The sequence below is a fragment of the Rhamphochromis sp. 'chilingali' genome (genome assembly GCF_963969265.1).
Source record: "Rhamphochromis sp. 'chilingali' genome assembly, chromosome: 9".
NCBI classification, from domain to species: domain Eukaryota; kingdom Metazoa; phylum Chordata; class Actinopteri; order Cichliformes; family Cichlidae; genus Rhamphochromis; species Rhamphochromis sp. 'chilingali'.
In genome coordinates, this window is record NC_137936.1 from 32,735,966 (window position 1) to 32,752,564 (window position 16,599).

At 36.6% G+C, this 16,599-nt stretch overlaps 2 protein-coding genes across 2 annotated transcripts; one reads left to right on the forward strand and one right to left on the reverse strand.

Moving 5' to 3' along the window:
* Nucleotides 1–731: 731 nt before the first annotated feature.
* Nucleotides 732–2,690, forward strand: rplp2 (ribosomal protein, large P2). The gene is made up of 5 exons (XM_080891435.1): nt 732–844; nt 1,961–2,084; nt 2,154–2,202; nt 2,294–2,389; nt 2,558–2,690. Exons 2-5 carry the CDS (start codon nt 1,962–1,964, stop codon nt 2,632–2,634), a joined length of 345 nt encoding a protein of 114 aa, XP_080747561.1. The 5' UTR covers nt 732–844; nt 1,961; the 3' UTR covers nt 2,635–2,690.
* Nucleotides 2,691–4,632: 1,942 nt separating this feature from the next.
* Nucleotides 4,633–8,792, reverse strand: LOC308402829 (uncharacterized protein). Its single transcript, XM_080891926.1, has 6 exons — nt 8,468–8,792; nt 7,320–7,916; nt 7,084–7,194; nt 6,775–6,836; nt 5,544–5,804; nt 4,633–5,282 (listed from the first exon to the last, which is right to left on the reverse strand). Exons 2-6 carry the CDS (start codon nt 7,906–7,908, stop codon nt 5,244–5,246), a joined length of 1,062 nt encoding a protein of 353 aa, XP_080748052.1. The 5' UTR covers nt 7,909–7,916; nt 8,468–8,792; the 3' UTR covers nt 4,633–5,243.
* Nucleotides 8,793–16,599: the final 7,807 nt, after the last annotated feature.

Sequence of the window (16,599 nt, forward strand, 5' to 3'; positions counted from 1 at the left end):
TTCCTTTACTCCTTAACATTTAGATGCATTTTATTAGATATCATGTTACATTTTTATTTATATATATTTAGAATTGATTTATATTTACTTATAAATATTAAATGTAGATATATGACTTAATTGTTACAAGCCAGTTAATTTACTATCCAATCTGTACATGGAAAGTGAATAATAATAACAACAATAGAATGTTTTTAGTGTATTTTTATGAAAGGTGTCATTCTGCTACAAAAATTTTCCACTAAATCATGTTATATATATATATATATATAAAAACTTATAATGGAGCGAATACAAATGTAACTTAATTGTTCGACTTCTTCACCAAAAATCAATAATAACATGGTTTCTTACTTGTAAAGTTACATTTATAGGTGTAAAATTTGGCAAATTATAAGAGTAAAGTTATAATAGCAACGACCCAGTGCACAAAAACGATTTTCTGTGTGCTGTTTTCCTGGAGATAAGCCACCTAAGTTGTTTGCACAATGGAAAATAATTTCACCAATATTTTCAACAATAAAAAGAAATTATTCTCAGTTGGGCACTTCCAGAATAAATGTACAGTGGTCTTTAGATCCGAAACTGCAGTTTAGACCAGCGTGTATTTAATATTGAAATTATAATAATTGTTACCGATTTATTTGGTCAGTGAGACGCTCGACTTCATTCTGTACCACATTACCCACAATCCAAGTCCAACAATGATTCTGACGTATACATCTGTCATCAAGCAGACCAATGAAATCGACGCACTCTATCTCATACAACCTCCGGTACCGCCTCTCTTCCTCTTCCGGATTTTCTAGCGTGACCGACGTTTCGTGTCTATTTAGACTTAAAAGTAAGTCCAACTATCCGTCACATTATAGATGTTAGTTTGTATCTCCTTATGATTTTTTAAGGTGACCCGTGTTTGATGGTTGATTTTATTCGGCTACAAATGTGTCGTTGTTGCCTAAATTACTGTCAATAATGGAGGACTGCTACAGACAAACACTGGGCGCCATGCTGCCTCTGTCGGTCCCAACTGATGTATCCAGCTTACATGGTTCACACCAGCATAGAGGCTGTTACACCATGTGTTCTTGGCACTGAATACAAAGTCGAACAGCGACCTGCATATTTAGTATGGTGATTTTTGTCCGTGTGTAATGTTTAGTATTTTTATTTGTAAAACATCAGCTACACTACAGCTGAACTGCTAAACCTGGGTTCTCCGAACATATTTAAAGACTCAAAGTATAATCTTAAAAACACTAAAGAATCAAAATATTCTTATAGAACTACTAGTAGTTATACACTTCAGTTTTTTGCTTTATGAAAGTACTCATCGTTGTCCTTAAATAAATTCACCGAGGGTGCGTGCAGGCCCCCTAGTGGCAAACCTGGAGTATTTCTGAGTGTCAGACTACTCGATAAAAATACAATTTAGAAATCACCTTTTCCTGCTTTAAAAAAGAAAGGTGCTAATCTAACGTATTTTGGCCTTCCACTCAAAGGAATATTGCCAAGACTATGATTTATCATATTTTTAACCAGCTAGTACTGCACAAAATACACGTTTGCCATCATACGGGCAGCAAAAAAACGACATTTCTGTTGAGACATGTAGAAAAGACTTGCTTTAACTATATATGGACTATTCATGTTTGCATGCGTGGTCACCCACTACAGGCCTATTTTGAGAGAAAAGAAATACAGCTAAACTTACACTTTCTGAAATTGTTACCTGTTTATCTTCTAGTAATATAATTAGCAGCATCAATGCTCATTATACTCAAGTTCTCTAATCTCATGATTTCCCCCTTTTAATTACTTAATGTAAAAAATCATCAGGCCATCAAGATTAACTGTAACACAAACCGGAATATTGAGATGCTTTTCGAAATGAAATTTTCCAATTTACATTCGTAACTTGGCACACAGATTCTTCACTTCTGTTTCGTTATCACTACAGAATGCGTTACGTGGCCGCTTACCTCCTGGCTGTTCTCGGTGGAAACGCCAATCCTTCTGCCAAGGACATCAAGTCCATCTTGGACAGCGTGGGAATTGAGGCCGATGATGAACGCTTAAATAAGGTTTGTTGCTAAAACATTGAGCCTTTTCCTCTGAAAATGTGCCGTGGCTGAGTTGTCTCTTCTCTGCAGGTCATTAGTGAGCTCAATGGTAAAGACATCAATGAAGTTGTGAACTCAGGTAAAGGCCCTTCTTTGAAAATAACTGCAGAGGTCAAGATGATATACACTGGAGCTGGCTAACAGTTGTGTATCACTTTTTTCTTCCACAGGCCTCTCTAAGTTAGCCTCCGTACCAGCAGGCGGTGCCGTGGCGGCACCTGCTGCAGCTGCCGCTGGTGGAGGTGCTGGGGCTGCGCCTGCTGCTGGTACGTATATATTTATATATCTGTCATTAAAGAAGAAAATTAAAGCTTCTGCAAGTTTGGATGATAAATTTGTACTAACGCTGTAAAAGTTTAGCTGTGTGGGATCTCAGCGCTGGTAACTACTCTCTGTACTTATCTTTTCATTAAACAACATCTTGTTGTTTGCAGTGGAAGAGAAAAAGGAAGAGAAGAAAGAAGAATCGGAAGAGTCCGACGAAGATATGGGTTTTGGTCTCTTTGATTAATCTGCCTTCTCTGTGTTTAAAAAGCAATAAAAATGTAAAAGGTTTACACAAAATCACCTTTTCTTACTGTCCTTTAATTGATATTTATTTTAAATAACCCTTACCTAATTGTGACTGGGCAAAAGTAATCATTCACAAAGATATTACAGTTTAAGTGTCTGGGGCTTGACGCTAAAGCTTTTGTCTCATGTTAAAAATAGACAAGACTAGGAAACCAGTCATCATTAGGCAAACCAGACCTTCCGTGTGGTCTGTCTGTCGTATTGTTGGTAAGATAATTGAAACCACATAATGGTATGAGCAGTGAGGGACAGTCCATGAACCAGACCAGACCAAAATAATAAAAAAACAAGATTGAAACTGGTGTGTTTAAGGTTTAGGAAACACATAAATGACCTGTAACAACAATTCAGTCACAAGGAGAAAAAAAAAAACAGTATAGAAATTTGTAAAACGGGTCTTTTGGAACATGGAAAAAAATACCAATAAAGTGTTGATAGTATAAATTGTATAATTATCAATGCAGCCATACAGACACAATGATTCTTAATTTTTAAAATTACTGCAAGACTCATGAGAACAGGATCAATGGGAAGGGGGGAAGAAGTCAATCAGTAGATTGGTAATGTGCTTCAAACAACAGCTAGCATAATGTTCAGTGCTCTCAATAGTTATTTCTCATGGTAAAGACGTTTGATTGCCCAACAAGTTGAATAGTAATGCAGCTGGCATGGATGGACACCTTAGTGACCTGTCATTGATTACCTGTGTGGTTTCCCTGTCACAAGCCAAAACCCTGCAAGGGCATAAATTAGAAGTGAGTCATTAGTCACATCACAATATATCTTTTGCAATTGACAGCATAAATAGTCACTCAGCTGTGACCTGGATTTTTCCACTACCTGCCATCTTCCACAAACTGCTTTTGCCTTACATAAGATACCCGAATTAAGGTCAACGAAGTAAGCAACTTAATCTCTTAATGCTGCCTTTGAAATGACTAACTACGGTACTCAAAGAATTAACGCTGATGTGTGGGCTTACTTTGCTTCAAGTTTCACTAAATCAGATCTCAGTGGTTCATGTCATACACAACACTCATAACTGTGTTGTGTTCATCATGCAGTTCCATTTGTCTTTTTCTCGTTTTTTTTGTAGAGCACAGCACAAAATCACACGTGTTCATTATTTTTAGTAGGATACTGAGGCAGTCATAGTACTTCATAATAATTATATTGACTGTTGATTTCCATTTAATATTTGCTTATTCCAAATATATTAAAGTCTATCAAATGTATACAGATTCTTTATACACTTTGAATTGTCAATGTAAAGCTTTTTTTATTTATTGCAAAGCTGATGAAAACATACTTTATTTATAATTGCAGTAGTTTTAACAAGTCTGTTTTATTGTCAGGGTTGTACAGCTTTTAAAATATGTTGTTATATGTTAGTTGTAAAACACAAAGGTGTGGCTGACCCAAGGTCTTTTTATTGCTTCAGCTTGCATTCATCTGTTAGAACAGAGTTTCTAAGTTTTTGTCAACCTGCAGCTGCATACATTGTATGGACAAAAGTAGCGAGCCACTTGCACATTATACCTACACGAGCAACTCCCGTTACAGTACTATGCTGGAATTCGGTGAGCTCTTATTTCCACAGAAGTTTGGAAAGGTCTACCACATGGCTAGGAGCCTGATTTTATATAGCCGTGGCAATGGGATTGAAAACACCTGAATTCAAAGGTTAAGAGGTGTGGCCCATGTATGTCAGAAGCTGATGGCTTTATTTCTTGAAGCCTGCTTCCTAACAGGTATAAACAGAGATCTCTAGCCTCTCCTAAACAGGTTTGAGCAGGTATGTAATAGCCTAAGGCTGATGTTTGATTTGTTCTATTAGCTTCATTTTTCTGTTTCTCAGGTGGTGGAAGGATAATGAATTTTTTTTAATACTCTTCACAATAATTATTTTTCCAACAAATTAAGGGAGATGCAAGTCTTAATTTTTGCTGTTTTTATTGTCAAGTTGATCTTAAATTAAGCCAGCCTTTAGATATACATCAATTCTCAATGGAAAAAAATATAAACATCTTTTTAGTATTTAATATGAATGCCAGCATTCATGAAAAACAAACATCAGTCACATTTTAGAATACCAAAATATTCAAGAACCTTGCACCAAGTTGTTTAGCTTATACATAAAAAATTGCACTGATCTTTCACATTTTTACAAATTCATATACACAACTCAACCTAGCAAAGTGTCACAGTTTTTTAGTTTTGTGAAGCCAGCTGTGTTTGTTAGTAGTTTACTTATATCTCAGTTGAACCTTAATGTGAAAGACAACACTCATGCACTCAAACAACATCCAAACAGTTTTCTCAGCAGTCGTTCTGTTGCGAATTTATAGTTTAACACGCACTCAAAAACAATATTAAGAAAACATAACATAGATTACAGCATGTGTCTCTTTGCAGGCTTAAAGCATTTCTTAGCTAGCCCCTTTGTAAAAAGGAACTCAGGTGTGCAATGCATCCTTAACCACATCTACAGTGCTAAGAGGGGTTGTCAAAATTTAATGTGCAGCTATGTTTCTGCTTGGCTGCTTCTCAGTCATCACTGTCAGACCATGGATGATCTGTGCATGCCTGTAAGAGAACATAAGAGTTTAAATAAAACAAACTTTTTCAATGTCATTTTTAAAAATAAACAATATCGTACGCTATATTTAGCATCTTTTTTAGGGATATACATTCAAATATTGAAGCAAGGGAACATTTGCATTCCCATTTTAATCAATAATTAACTGATAACATCGTTTCATTATTATGAGAACAACACATGAAAGCTGTTTCTTTCTAATGTTTACTCTCTTTGCTTTATCCCTCTCCATTTCATCTGATCCTTACCTGTCTGTATTCAAATCGGTCCTGTAGATAACGGTTTCCCAGACCAGTAATGTGGCCTACATTCTGTTTGGAGAGTCCGGCTATCCTGGCCGTGAAGTCGAGTGTGAAAGCCAGTTTGACCAGCTCAGGTGCTGTTGGTAAGACAGTTGGAGGTTTTTGGGTCGATGAACCTTCTTTCTCAACATATGCATCAGCAAGCTTTTGGAAGGAAGAGTATGTCATCTGCTGAAAGAAGTAGCTCAGGGTGGGGTTATCTTTCATCTGTAAGACATAAGGAGAAGAGGAGGTCTGTTAATACAATCTGCTTTTGATTTACTAAAATAAACGTGAAGTCAACAGCTACTGAACAGTTATACAAAATGGGATAAAAAGCTAATTACAATTTAATAGAGTGCAAGGCTATCTTATCAGGAAGCCTAAATAATCATTAGCTGTAGCTGAGAGAACAGAAAGCTTTTAGTCTGATTCATGATGGGTCCAACTAATGATCATTTACATTATTGATTAGCAACCCATTTATTTTCTCTTTGTACTGATTGTTTGGTCTATAAAATGTCAGAAAATTAAAAATGCTCATAGCTCAAATGTGGATAATATCTCTAAAGGCCATATTTACATGTGCAAATATTTTTGAAATATACCAAAAACAATTTATGATCCAATAATACAAAGAAAAGCAGCAAATCCTCAGACTTATGAAGCTGTCGTCATGAAATCTTTAGTATTTATGCCTGATCACATTTCTAAATAGTTTGTATTGCCAAATGCAGCCATACTTATTTAATGTGTGAACCTGTTGTATGAAAAAACAAAAAACTAACTGTAGTTTCAAAACACGCTGACATGCTGCTAAGTAGAACTTTGCATATTTAACTTTACACCTCTTCCTGTTCTCATGTAGGCCTCGTTTACTACTATTCTTATTGTAAAAACAGAAAACATGCAGGAGTAAATGCCCATGACAAATTCACAAAAACCCATTAAGTATTGCAGACAAACACAGGAACTTGAACATGAATTTGTGAAGGAGTTTGTACTTTTTCACTGGAGTTGGTAATGGTTATCTTTATAATAATTTGAGATTTATTAGTTAGCTTTTGTTTTCTGTTAAAACACATTTTATCTGTGTAATTAAAAACAATTTAAATTCAAGGCATTATATACAGGCCGACTATTTCACATAAAGTATTTCAATATTTGTAATTTTCCAAGACTGACAGTTAATACCAACCTTGACATCTATGGCATCACCCTGTTCCTTCATCAGAGCAATGATCCTGTTAATTACTTCCTCTGAGACCAAACAGAAAGATGAAGTGTAATTAATGCTCTGAGCAGTTCACAACATTGTTCACACCACAGTCTGCTACATGTAACAATGTGGGTTTAAGTGTATGGTATAGTTACATTTTTAGCACAAACCTTCCATTTGGTTTAGGAGTTGTTTTACTTTTCTTTCATCAAATTTGTTGCCAATACTGAAGTATTTTCAGACTGACATGTACATGACTTAAATTTAGAGAACTAAACTGTTTCTTACCATCTGAAAGTGGTGCAACCTCTTCTTTTTCTTTGACCTCATGGACAATTTTTTCCAGTTCCTCTGACACCTTCTCATAATAAGAGTATGTTGGTGTTACACTGACAACAGCTGCAAAATGAAGATTTGGTTATTTTTAAATGTGTATTTTTTTGTATTCCAGTGATTTGGCTTACTATAAAAATGTAAAAAATAACATTGATTGTTAACTAAGGTCAGTTCTCCCACAGACATACCTTCAACTCCAGTGATGTCAGCAGGTTTGTTTGGTTTTGTCAGAGATGGCTGCCTTTTTGAGAATCTTCTTCTTAGGGACTTTTTTCTTGTTGACTTCTTTGGTAAAGTGACTGGTGTAATGGGCAAGCAGTTAGTTACTGTCTCAGAGGACTTGGACTTGTCTGGTGGACTGTCCTGCTCATCGTCTTTATCCTCATTGTCCTTCCGGGTGAAAAAGCCAATTATATTTTTCCAAAATGAGGTTTTCTTGATCTTCTTTGATTTTTTTGTCGGTTTCTCTGGTTCTTCGGGACATTTCTCGGTTTGGTTTGGTACATGTTCGACCGGAGAGAACGTATCAATTTCTTTGCCATCCACATTCTCAAGTGAAGGGGCCAAGTGAAGGGAGGGGTCGCTGGAATGATGTCTTTGTCTTTTTGGCACTGTCACCCATTTTTCTTTCCTCCCAGCCACTTTAAGCCCATGAGTGCCATCATTTAGGCTGAGGCTACGTTTTACGTATACCTCCAGGAGACGGACTGTATCCTTGGGAGGCACGGAAATCAACTGGCTGTGTGGAGGCCTTTGTTTTTCTTTCTCTGTTTCCATATTGGACTCTGAAAGGTGAAACACAACACCACATATACAACACATCCTTAACACTTTTGAAGGATACGATTTCAATCCAAATGACCTGACAATGGATGGTATCATCTTCTTAATTGTAACAAACAAAACAAAATTGAACAATACTGAGAAAAATGTAAACATTTGTAACAATTTTAGACCTTCAAATTAATAAATGTAGCAAGAAAGTAGTCGGCACAATAATCATTAATTTCAACTAAGATGGCAAATATTTTTTTTAGTCTGTTGTTAAATTGGAATAAATAATAGTAGGTAGCTCCATATAACCCGTATGGAGATATTTAACTTCCCTTATCTGAACAACAGCACAACCGAAAGCTAAACAGAAAAACAAATACGAATCTGGGACTTTCTGAAAACAGGTTGCTATTAAGTGTTCGTTAAATGTTTTACTTTAAACTACAAGCGGTAAAATTGTAGAGGCGGATTATACCATTAACAAGTTGGAGGAAGAAGAAAGACTGCAAAACAACAAGAAACGCATTAGTACCATTAGCAGTAGGCCAAAATGTAGACTCACCTTCACACACCGCAAATATCTTAAATCTGTGCAAGGATCTGTGCAAGTCTGGCTACCACCACTCACGGTTCTTTTTAAAAAGTTATATGCTCCAAAGTCCGGCTGCCTGCTCAAAAACCCTCCTCCTAACTCCTTCGCAGAGTGGGCGGGAAGCTGGGAAAACACCACCTGTCTTCCTGCTTGCATTCGTGTCCAAAGTAGACGTCAGACTCAACGCGTGTTTACAGTTTCACCCTCGCCCTCGGTTCTGCTGTAAAACAATATATCCACCGGGTGCTTTGGCCGATTTTTACAGGAAGACATTTTGCTTCCTTTCAGCGGCTGCATTTAGAGGAAGCAGTACAAAACACGACGTTTTTTAAAATGACGTAATCATAGTGATTGTTTTTGGTTATATTTAGGTCATTCAACCACTCTTGCGCGTGTTTTTCTTGATTTGTGATAATATGTGGCTGTCTCTTTATGTATTCTAATACAGATGTCTTGGAAAAGTAATCACGAAACTACTTGTATTATAATAATGATATTATTATTATGATTAGCAATAGTAGTAGTAGTAGAGTAATAACATTGTTCTCATTTATTTTCCATTATGTCTTTAGTCCTGTGGTGGGATTCGTTTCCAAGGAAACTACTTAACTAACAATCTTAACTGTACTGTTTACTTTCCACTCACTTTTTAAAGAATATATTACAAATGTTCCAGAATTTATTTTTTGTTGTTATAGTTTAAAACCGAGCACCTCTAACATTTCACTTGGATTGCACCATTTGCTTTAATTTACTTTCATTAAAACCTTTATTCCCAAAAACTGACTGGATGCTCTTGTGACAACATATGATAACACAGTTCCCAGGATTTTGTAATCACAACTTTTCCCTTGCAGTTTTCCAAGCATAGAGCACTGTTATGCATTGCGGTGAAGTATTTCCAGGAAGTGGTTGTGATCAGACAAACTATTTTTGTTTAATTGTAAAACATGCCTATCCCTTATTTATGTGCTTACTTATCAACAGTCTTTCTGTCTGCAGCTGACTCTTATCAGTAGTCTGTTATCTGGCTGATTTACTGGAAGTCCATAGAAGGTGCAACGTTAAGGCATGTTAGTGGCAGATACACAACAGGAGACAGTAGTTTAATAATCTTTCAGTGATTAATTGCCCCATAGATTCCTTCATTTGATCTTATAATAGAAGAAAAGGTTTCAAACCACATAATATATCAATTTAATTTGTGCAAGTTTTTGAGTTTCTCTATACTGAAGCATAGTCCATTCTGTGTCCTACAACAATCACATACCGGTATGGTGGTCTAGGTTATAGAGCTCAGTTTCTGTTGAAAGTAATTTAGAGAGTTGTTATTTAACTTTATGGTAATTTTGCAGGCTGCTGATAACCTTACTGAATTTTCTCTTTGTATAGGCGGCTAAAGATTAACAGAATCCCAAACTGGAGCCTCTCATGCCGGTAAGCTACATCATGTTTTATGAGCCTTTAGTTCATCAGTGTGTTATTACATAATCTGAACAACAGGAAACAAATTCACACAAAAGTTATGGATACCATTGTGGTACATAGAGTCACCATGTGCATGAATGTCATGGCAATTTTGCAGGTTGTTCTTTGTCCAGGGTGGAATGATTGATACATTTATACAGTTTGTAGTACCAAAGTGAAGCCACTGGGTGTCCCTCTTAAAACATGTTCTGGAGGCTTTCACTGTCAAACAAGCATTTACATTATTTCCCTGCAGGCCATAAGCCATAGAGTAGTTTACTTTTCTTATAAGTATTTAATCTCAATACACATATGTAAGTATGTATTTTTGTATTCATACATTTCATGCTATTCCATGCTGCAGCACAAATTTAGTCACAAATAGTATGCTTGACTATACTATATTTATTTGATGCTGTTTTCACTTGTTACCTTTACAGATTAAGGTTTGTTTTTTGTTTTGTTTTCTTTAATGATAAATTTGACTATATTTTTGCATTCAAAAATATGGTAAGCCTACATAATTTGTTGTTCCACAGTATACAAAATAGTTTCACTTTTGGTATCCACATGTTTGCGTAACATTTTCAGTTCCACAGAACTGTGCCTTTATGATTGCATCATTTCCAGTAATTTTTCACAAACAGACTGCATCAGATCCCTAACCCGACTTTATGAAAAACCTTGGCTGTTGCAGATGTGCAAAGCACCTTGTGGTCTTCAAGGCAATGCATTACTGTCTGGCCCCACATGATACTTCAGGTCACCTTTTTCATTTTTCATGGGTCTTAAGCTGGACAAATGTGAGACTCACATTTCGTCCCACAAGATCTGGTCATTGACCTCCAGGGCTGACGCAGTGCAGCGGAGCAGCCACAGCGCGTTTACCTGCTGTAAATCTTTATCTGTTTGAATAATTACTCATCCTCTGTCTAGGGACTCTCCAGTCTTAAAATGATAGATGAGTATTACCCAGGTAATGCAGAGCTGTGCTAACAAAACACATATAAACAGATACTAGGGCATACAGTGATTACATTAATGTCTCTAGCCAATAATACTGCTGTACAATACACCCTAGAGGCTTTTTGATTAAATGGTGTAATAGCGTATATGATGCATTGAAAGCTAGCCACCAGAAAATGAAACTGAGTTATGTAAGTTCATCATCATGTCATTTAACAACTTAAGAGGTTTCTGAAACAAAGTCCTTATACTTTTAATGCTGAATCAGAAAGGAAATACAAGCAGGAATCTGTTAATGTGTAACATAGTTTCACATTTATTGTAGATGTTAAAGAGGAAGGAAATCCAGTTCACTTAAGACATAAATCTAAGCAGTGCATCCAATTTTACTGCAAAGCTCAGTGATCTTAACAGTTGGAGACTACAGATTTTAGTAAATAAGAATAAAATAGAAACAAATAATTTATTTGTTTTTATATATGTTATTCAGTAGAGCAGTATATTTTGCATAAACCGCCATGTTCATGAAAATGGGCACTTGAGGCTAACTGTCAGCCCAAAGCTAGCACATCTACAGGATGGCATAATGGATTGGATTTATATAGCGCTTTTCAAGGCACCCAAAGTGCTTTACAATGCCACTATTCATTCACTCTCGCATTCACACACTGATGGAGGCAAGCTACGGTTGTAGCCACAGCTGCCCTGGGGCAGACTGACAGAAGCGAGGCTGCCATATCGCGCCATTGGCCCCTCTGGCCAACACCAGTAGGCGGTAGGGTAAAGTATCTTGCCCAAGGACACAACGACCAGGACAGAGAGCCCGGGGATCGAACCGGCGACCTTCCGGTTACAGATACGCTACCCAACCCCCTGAGCCACGGTCAACTAACAACAATTTAGTTGCTATTGCTAATTTTCCTCATCCTTGAAATTGTTTTTAAAAACACATCTATTTAAATTAAAGTGGACCTAATCTGCCCATTTCTGCCTCAATATTTTTTTAATTCTTGGACTCCACTAGAGTAGTTTTTGCATAACTTAGAGGTCAAGCTAATTCTTAGTAATCTGCTTTTTATACTGTAAGATGCTTGAAACAGCTGTTTAAGCTCCTTTGCCTTTAGGACATTTTTCCTTGAAATCAGCTTTCTTTTGATTGGCTAACCCTTACAGACTGACAGTTTAAACACCAGGTGGTTGGGCTTAAGTCTAGGATTATTTTATTTTAAAAAGTGTAAACCGCATGTATGTGTAAACTTCACTCTATTCCTTTTGGAGAATGTGAAAAAATCCTTGGTATATAGAGATATCCACAACACCTTGTTGTGTTTTGCCTTGGTTTTTGTTTATAATTTATTGTAGTTATATAATGTAGTTATATTTATATTTTTGAAATGAACTAGTCAATTAATAAAAATGAATAATCAGCAGAGATCTGTGTCTACATGTTAAATCTATACAGTCTAAAGCTAGTTTTATACTTTCCGTGTCCCAGAGTCCAAGGGGGTCCACTTGGGTTCCAGTGACGTAAATTTCTTGAACGGACGGTGAATGGAAGGGTCCGTGGATAATTTACCTTACAATGCACCAACTACGCATGCACTGAGCTATCCGTGACTGTGTCCGCCACTAACTATAATCCAGGCTTAAAGTCCGTTGGGGTATGTTTTGTTTCTGGGTGTCTTAAAATTCTCATTTGCAAACATGTCTGTCTCTGATATTGTCTTGTGTCACAGACTTTAGACTTACATTAGTCACATTACAACGCCCCAGCTGGTGGACTTCAAAGAAGTATTGTAGGGATGACTACTTGGTTGCGGTGTTCCTAATTGCTATTTTTTAACGTCAACATTAAACTTGCTAATGTTAACGTAAAAAATTAGTTAGCTCCAACTCACCTAAATATGGTCGCTTCATAACATGGTGTCATAAAACCCAGATGGTTTTCGCCAAATGCCAAACTTTGAGGATTCAGAAAGTACCAGAAATAACGTCACTTTTATATAAGAGAGGGTTGCTAAGTCTTGCTAAGAAGGAATTGTTTGGGTTATGTTAAATGATATCTGATCTTTACCTTATGATATTAAGTAACATTTACTATGATCCTTTCATTGTTTTAATTTTTTAATGACATTTATTGACAATCAGAAACATAAAATATCATCAGCCTTATCCAAATAAGGAGGACTGAGATATGAGGTTCTTTAATTATTACCTAGAAGTTGATTCATGCGTGATGATTACATTTTAGATGTAACATAAATGATCTCCGGCATAGGTGAACAAACAAAACAACGGTTGAAAGGACTTCCCAACAAAACCCCATCTGTGGAGCATCGTGTTATCACATAGTGCCAGGATGCCTGATCCCCTCTCCACTGTAAAGAGGTGTACGTCGACCTTTCTGTTCTTCATCCTCGAGTGCTGAGAGAGCAGATGGAGTACCTTGCAAGATTGGTTTGTCCTGTGCCAAACATCTACTGCTCATTTGTTATAAAGCGGCTCTTCTTTGGTTTTGTTTTTCTAAGGTCATCATATTAGTTCTTTAGTTAATAAAAAGGCTATAAGAGTAATGCAGAAGCCGTGTCTAAAAGTCCTCAGTCAGCAAACTCATGGCACAGAATCAATGATTCAAGTAATACCGTAGATATTAATCAATATTAAAGCTGTGAGGATTGCATTGCCACTCATTGCAGCGCTGCCTTCACACTTTGATCAAAACTCTATAACAACAAGGTCATCAAGCATTGTTTTTACTGGGCTTGTTCCAGCATCCAAGTCACTGGAAGAAACTGGAGACTTTTTAGAGTTTTATTACAAACACAAGCTGCAGAGGTCCAAGTGACTTTGCCCTCAGGAGGGTGTGAACTACAGTACACAGGCTGCTGTCTGTGCAGCTTTGAAATTGGCTTAACGTGTCTGCTGACAAAACAGTAACCCAATCTACTGATATGAGACTCATTGTCTGAGCTTTCATGTGAGACCAGTCCATTGTTTTCTTTTAAAGCAACGAGACAGAGCTTGTCACTAACTTGGAGAGTAAAAGGATAAACAGAGTCATGCAACAGTGATATTTTTAGATCCATTAAGGGGTGCAGTACAGTGTGCTGTGTCACAGTGACTGGACCATCTGCTTTGAATGGATTTCTTGGGGTGAATCTTTTTGTAAGGCAGGATAGATGTGATCTCTTCATTAAACACCCAATGAATTATAAATGATAGCCTCACATTAGCTTTGACCTTGCCAGAGCCACCTGTCTGTTAAATGCTAAAATGCTACCAGACCTTGTCTTTGGGCTATCACTGTACAATCAGTGATCAGTGGGGCAGAATGGTGGCCCGCTGACCTGAGTGTTAACTAGAGACACGGACAGGGCTCCAAACAGATGGTAATAAAACAGTCAGTATGTTTCAGCATGAAAACACTGCAACTACGTTTTTGATGGAGGAAAGACTTAGCACAAAAAATGCATTAGATATATAAAGTCTACACTCATAATACCTTGATATCGTTTACACATACCAACTGAAAATGTTTCCTTCCTGTGACTGTATGGGACAGTAAGACAAGTTAAATAGTCAGTGCCTAGCCTTAGAAGCCAAGATAGATAGTCTTATAAATGATTCATAAGGTCTGCATATTTAATTTGGTGCTTTTGCTTCAGAAACGATCCCAGTCAAAGGCATTGTTAGGCACACAGTATTAGAATTTCTCCATCCAGTGACGAGCTTTGCCAATAGAAAGGAAAAGCTAATCACGTTTCTATTTCACATTTTTGACTCAAAATCCCCCCATTTTTAGATTGCTCTATAATTTGATAATCCCTTTTTGATCTTCACACCTATTTCTGACAGAAATTCTATTCTTTATAGGCTTTTTTTTAGAGAACACACAATGACAAACATCTGCTCCTCCAGTCTTGATATACATCAATATTTAAAACAGCCTGACTTTTTCTGTCTCGTGATGTGACACAGTGTTAGGCATGAGTTTTTATAGAAACCTGAAGATACAGAGAGGGATGCCATCATGATATCAGCAGAGAACCAACAGCGAGTAGGCGTTAATAACAGCTAACATGAGGCGTTAATGAGTATTCATGCCTAAAGCTATACACTGAGACTTACACCTCCATTCATCACCATTATTATTAAACACAGGGGAGAAAAAGATGTTTTAAACATTTAAATTAAAACACAGGTGCATTTCATCCCAGAAAAGAAATTATCTAAGGAAACTTCACACTTTTAGAATACACGTTTAATGAAAGGCACTCTTTGCTGAATAAATAAAACAGCAAATTATGACTTGAACTGTACAATGTTGACACACACAGTAAGAGTCCTTAGATATTAAGTGCTTCATGACATTGTAAAGTGCTGAGTACCCAGGTGACGTTGATGTCACCTTATTGCATTTTAATTACAGGTATTGCTCTTTCCATGGGTGAAAAATACTTTTTTTTTTCATCCGCACGTCACGTCATTATTGCATATTGTGAGGTTATTAGAAAGGTACCAACTGTTTTTCAACTATATCCATTTACACTTTAGTACAAGCTGTATTTATATGTTTCATAAACTTACATACAGTACATTTTCAAGGTCAAAATGTGGCATGCATATATAGTACCAATTCAAATAAACTGTGCACATTTATCATTTGTTCTCTTCTTTTCTCAAATCCACTTAAGGTATTGGCTTTTCCCATCACATGGAATACAATGCTCATTACTATAATGGTTAAAATACTACAATGCATTCAGCCACAGTAAATATTCAAAGGTTCATTTGCTGATAACAAGAAGTAAACCTCATTCCAGCACACTATGCCATGCAGTTAAAAATGAGAGAAAGAAGGCAAATGGAGATATGTTCAAATAAGAGTGCAAAGTCAATTTTTTTTTTGCCTTTGTCCTTTCTCCAGCTCTCTCAGATACAAACTGAAGACACATGTTCTTTCACATTTTTTTTTACACATTTTTTTCCCCTGCCAACAGTGGATGGTGCAAAATTCCAAAAGTGCTTAAGAGATATGTGGAAAAAAGCATTAAGTGCATTGGATTGATGTGTTTTTTAAAGGGTAAATTCACATTACACTTTAGAAGGTGATCCATATATCTAATGTGCATAATTTGGAGCAAAATCCCAAATAATAAAAGAAAAGTTGATTTTAAAAGCTGAAACTTTTTCATGCAACTACTGCATGTACAACATTATACTCTATTATATTAGATTTATATTCTTCAGCCATCTAAAAGATTTATGGCGGACATGCTAATGTGCCAACTGTTTGTCACACAGATATTGTTATGCTGTGTCATATGGAGAAGCGCTGCTTCTCCACAAGAATAGATTTGCTGATAAGTCACTGCGTGTGCTGATGTCCTTTTGCCTGGATACATTCATCTGCCCTTGAAAATCATGCCAAGTCCTCTCAAGATTCTGCTGATTATGATGAAGTATAGACTGACATGGGACTGTGATGTAATATGAGTACTGAATATACTTCCAGTTCTACTGCTGCTCAAAATAATTTTTGATTTGTTTTCTTCCGTCACTTAGTCTGCTAATACAGCCCAGAGGGACATTATACAACTGCCTGTCCCGTCGTTACAGTATTTACTCTAACAATAACATTTTCCAAGATTAAGTATTTGCCTCAAGTA

Excerpts from the sequence above, each read along its gene's own strand:
- LOC308402829 (XM_080891926.1), bottom strand. The coding sequence starts at position 7,908 with ATGGAAACAGAGAAAGAAAAACAAAGGCCTCCACACAGCCAGTTGATT. Across the intron at positions 5,805-6,774 it reads GTGATGCCATAGATGTCAAG|ATGAAAGATAACCCCACCCT; the intron begins GTTGGTATTAAC and ends TATGTCTTACAG. Across the intron at positions 5,283-5,543 it reads ACCGATTTGAATACAGACAG|GCATGCACAGATCATCCATG; the intron begins GTAAGGATCAGA and ends GTTCTCTTACAG.
- rplp2 (XM_080891435.1), top strand. The coding sequence starts at position 1,962 with ATGCGTTACGTGGCCGCTTACCTCCTGGCTGTTCTCGGTGGAAACGCC. Across the intron at positions 2,085-2,153 it reads ATGATGAACGCTTAAATAAG|GTCATTAGTGAGCTCAATGG; the intron begins GTTTGTTGCTAA and ends TCTTCTCTGCAG. Across the intron at positions 2,390-2,557 it reads TGGGGCTGCGCCTGCTGCTG|TGGAAGAGAAAAAGGAAGAG; the intron begins GTACGTATATAT and ends TGTTGTTTGCAG.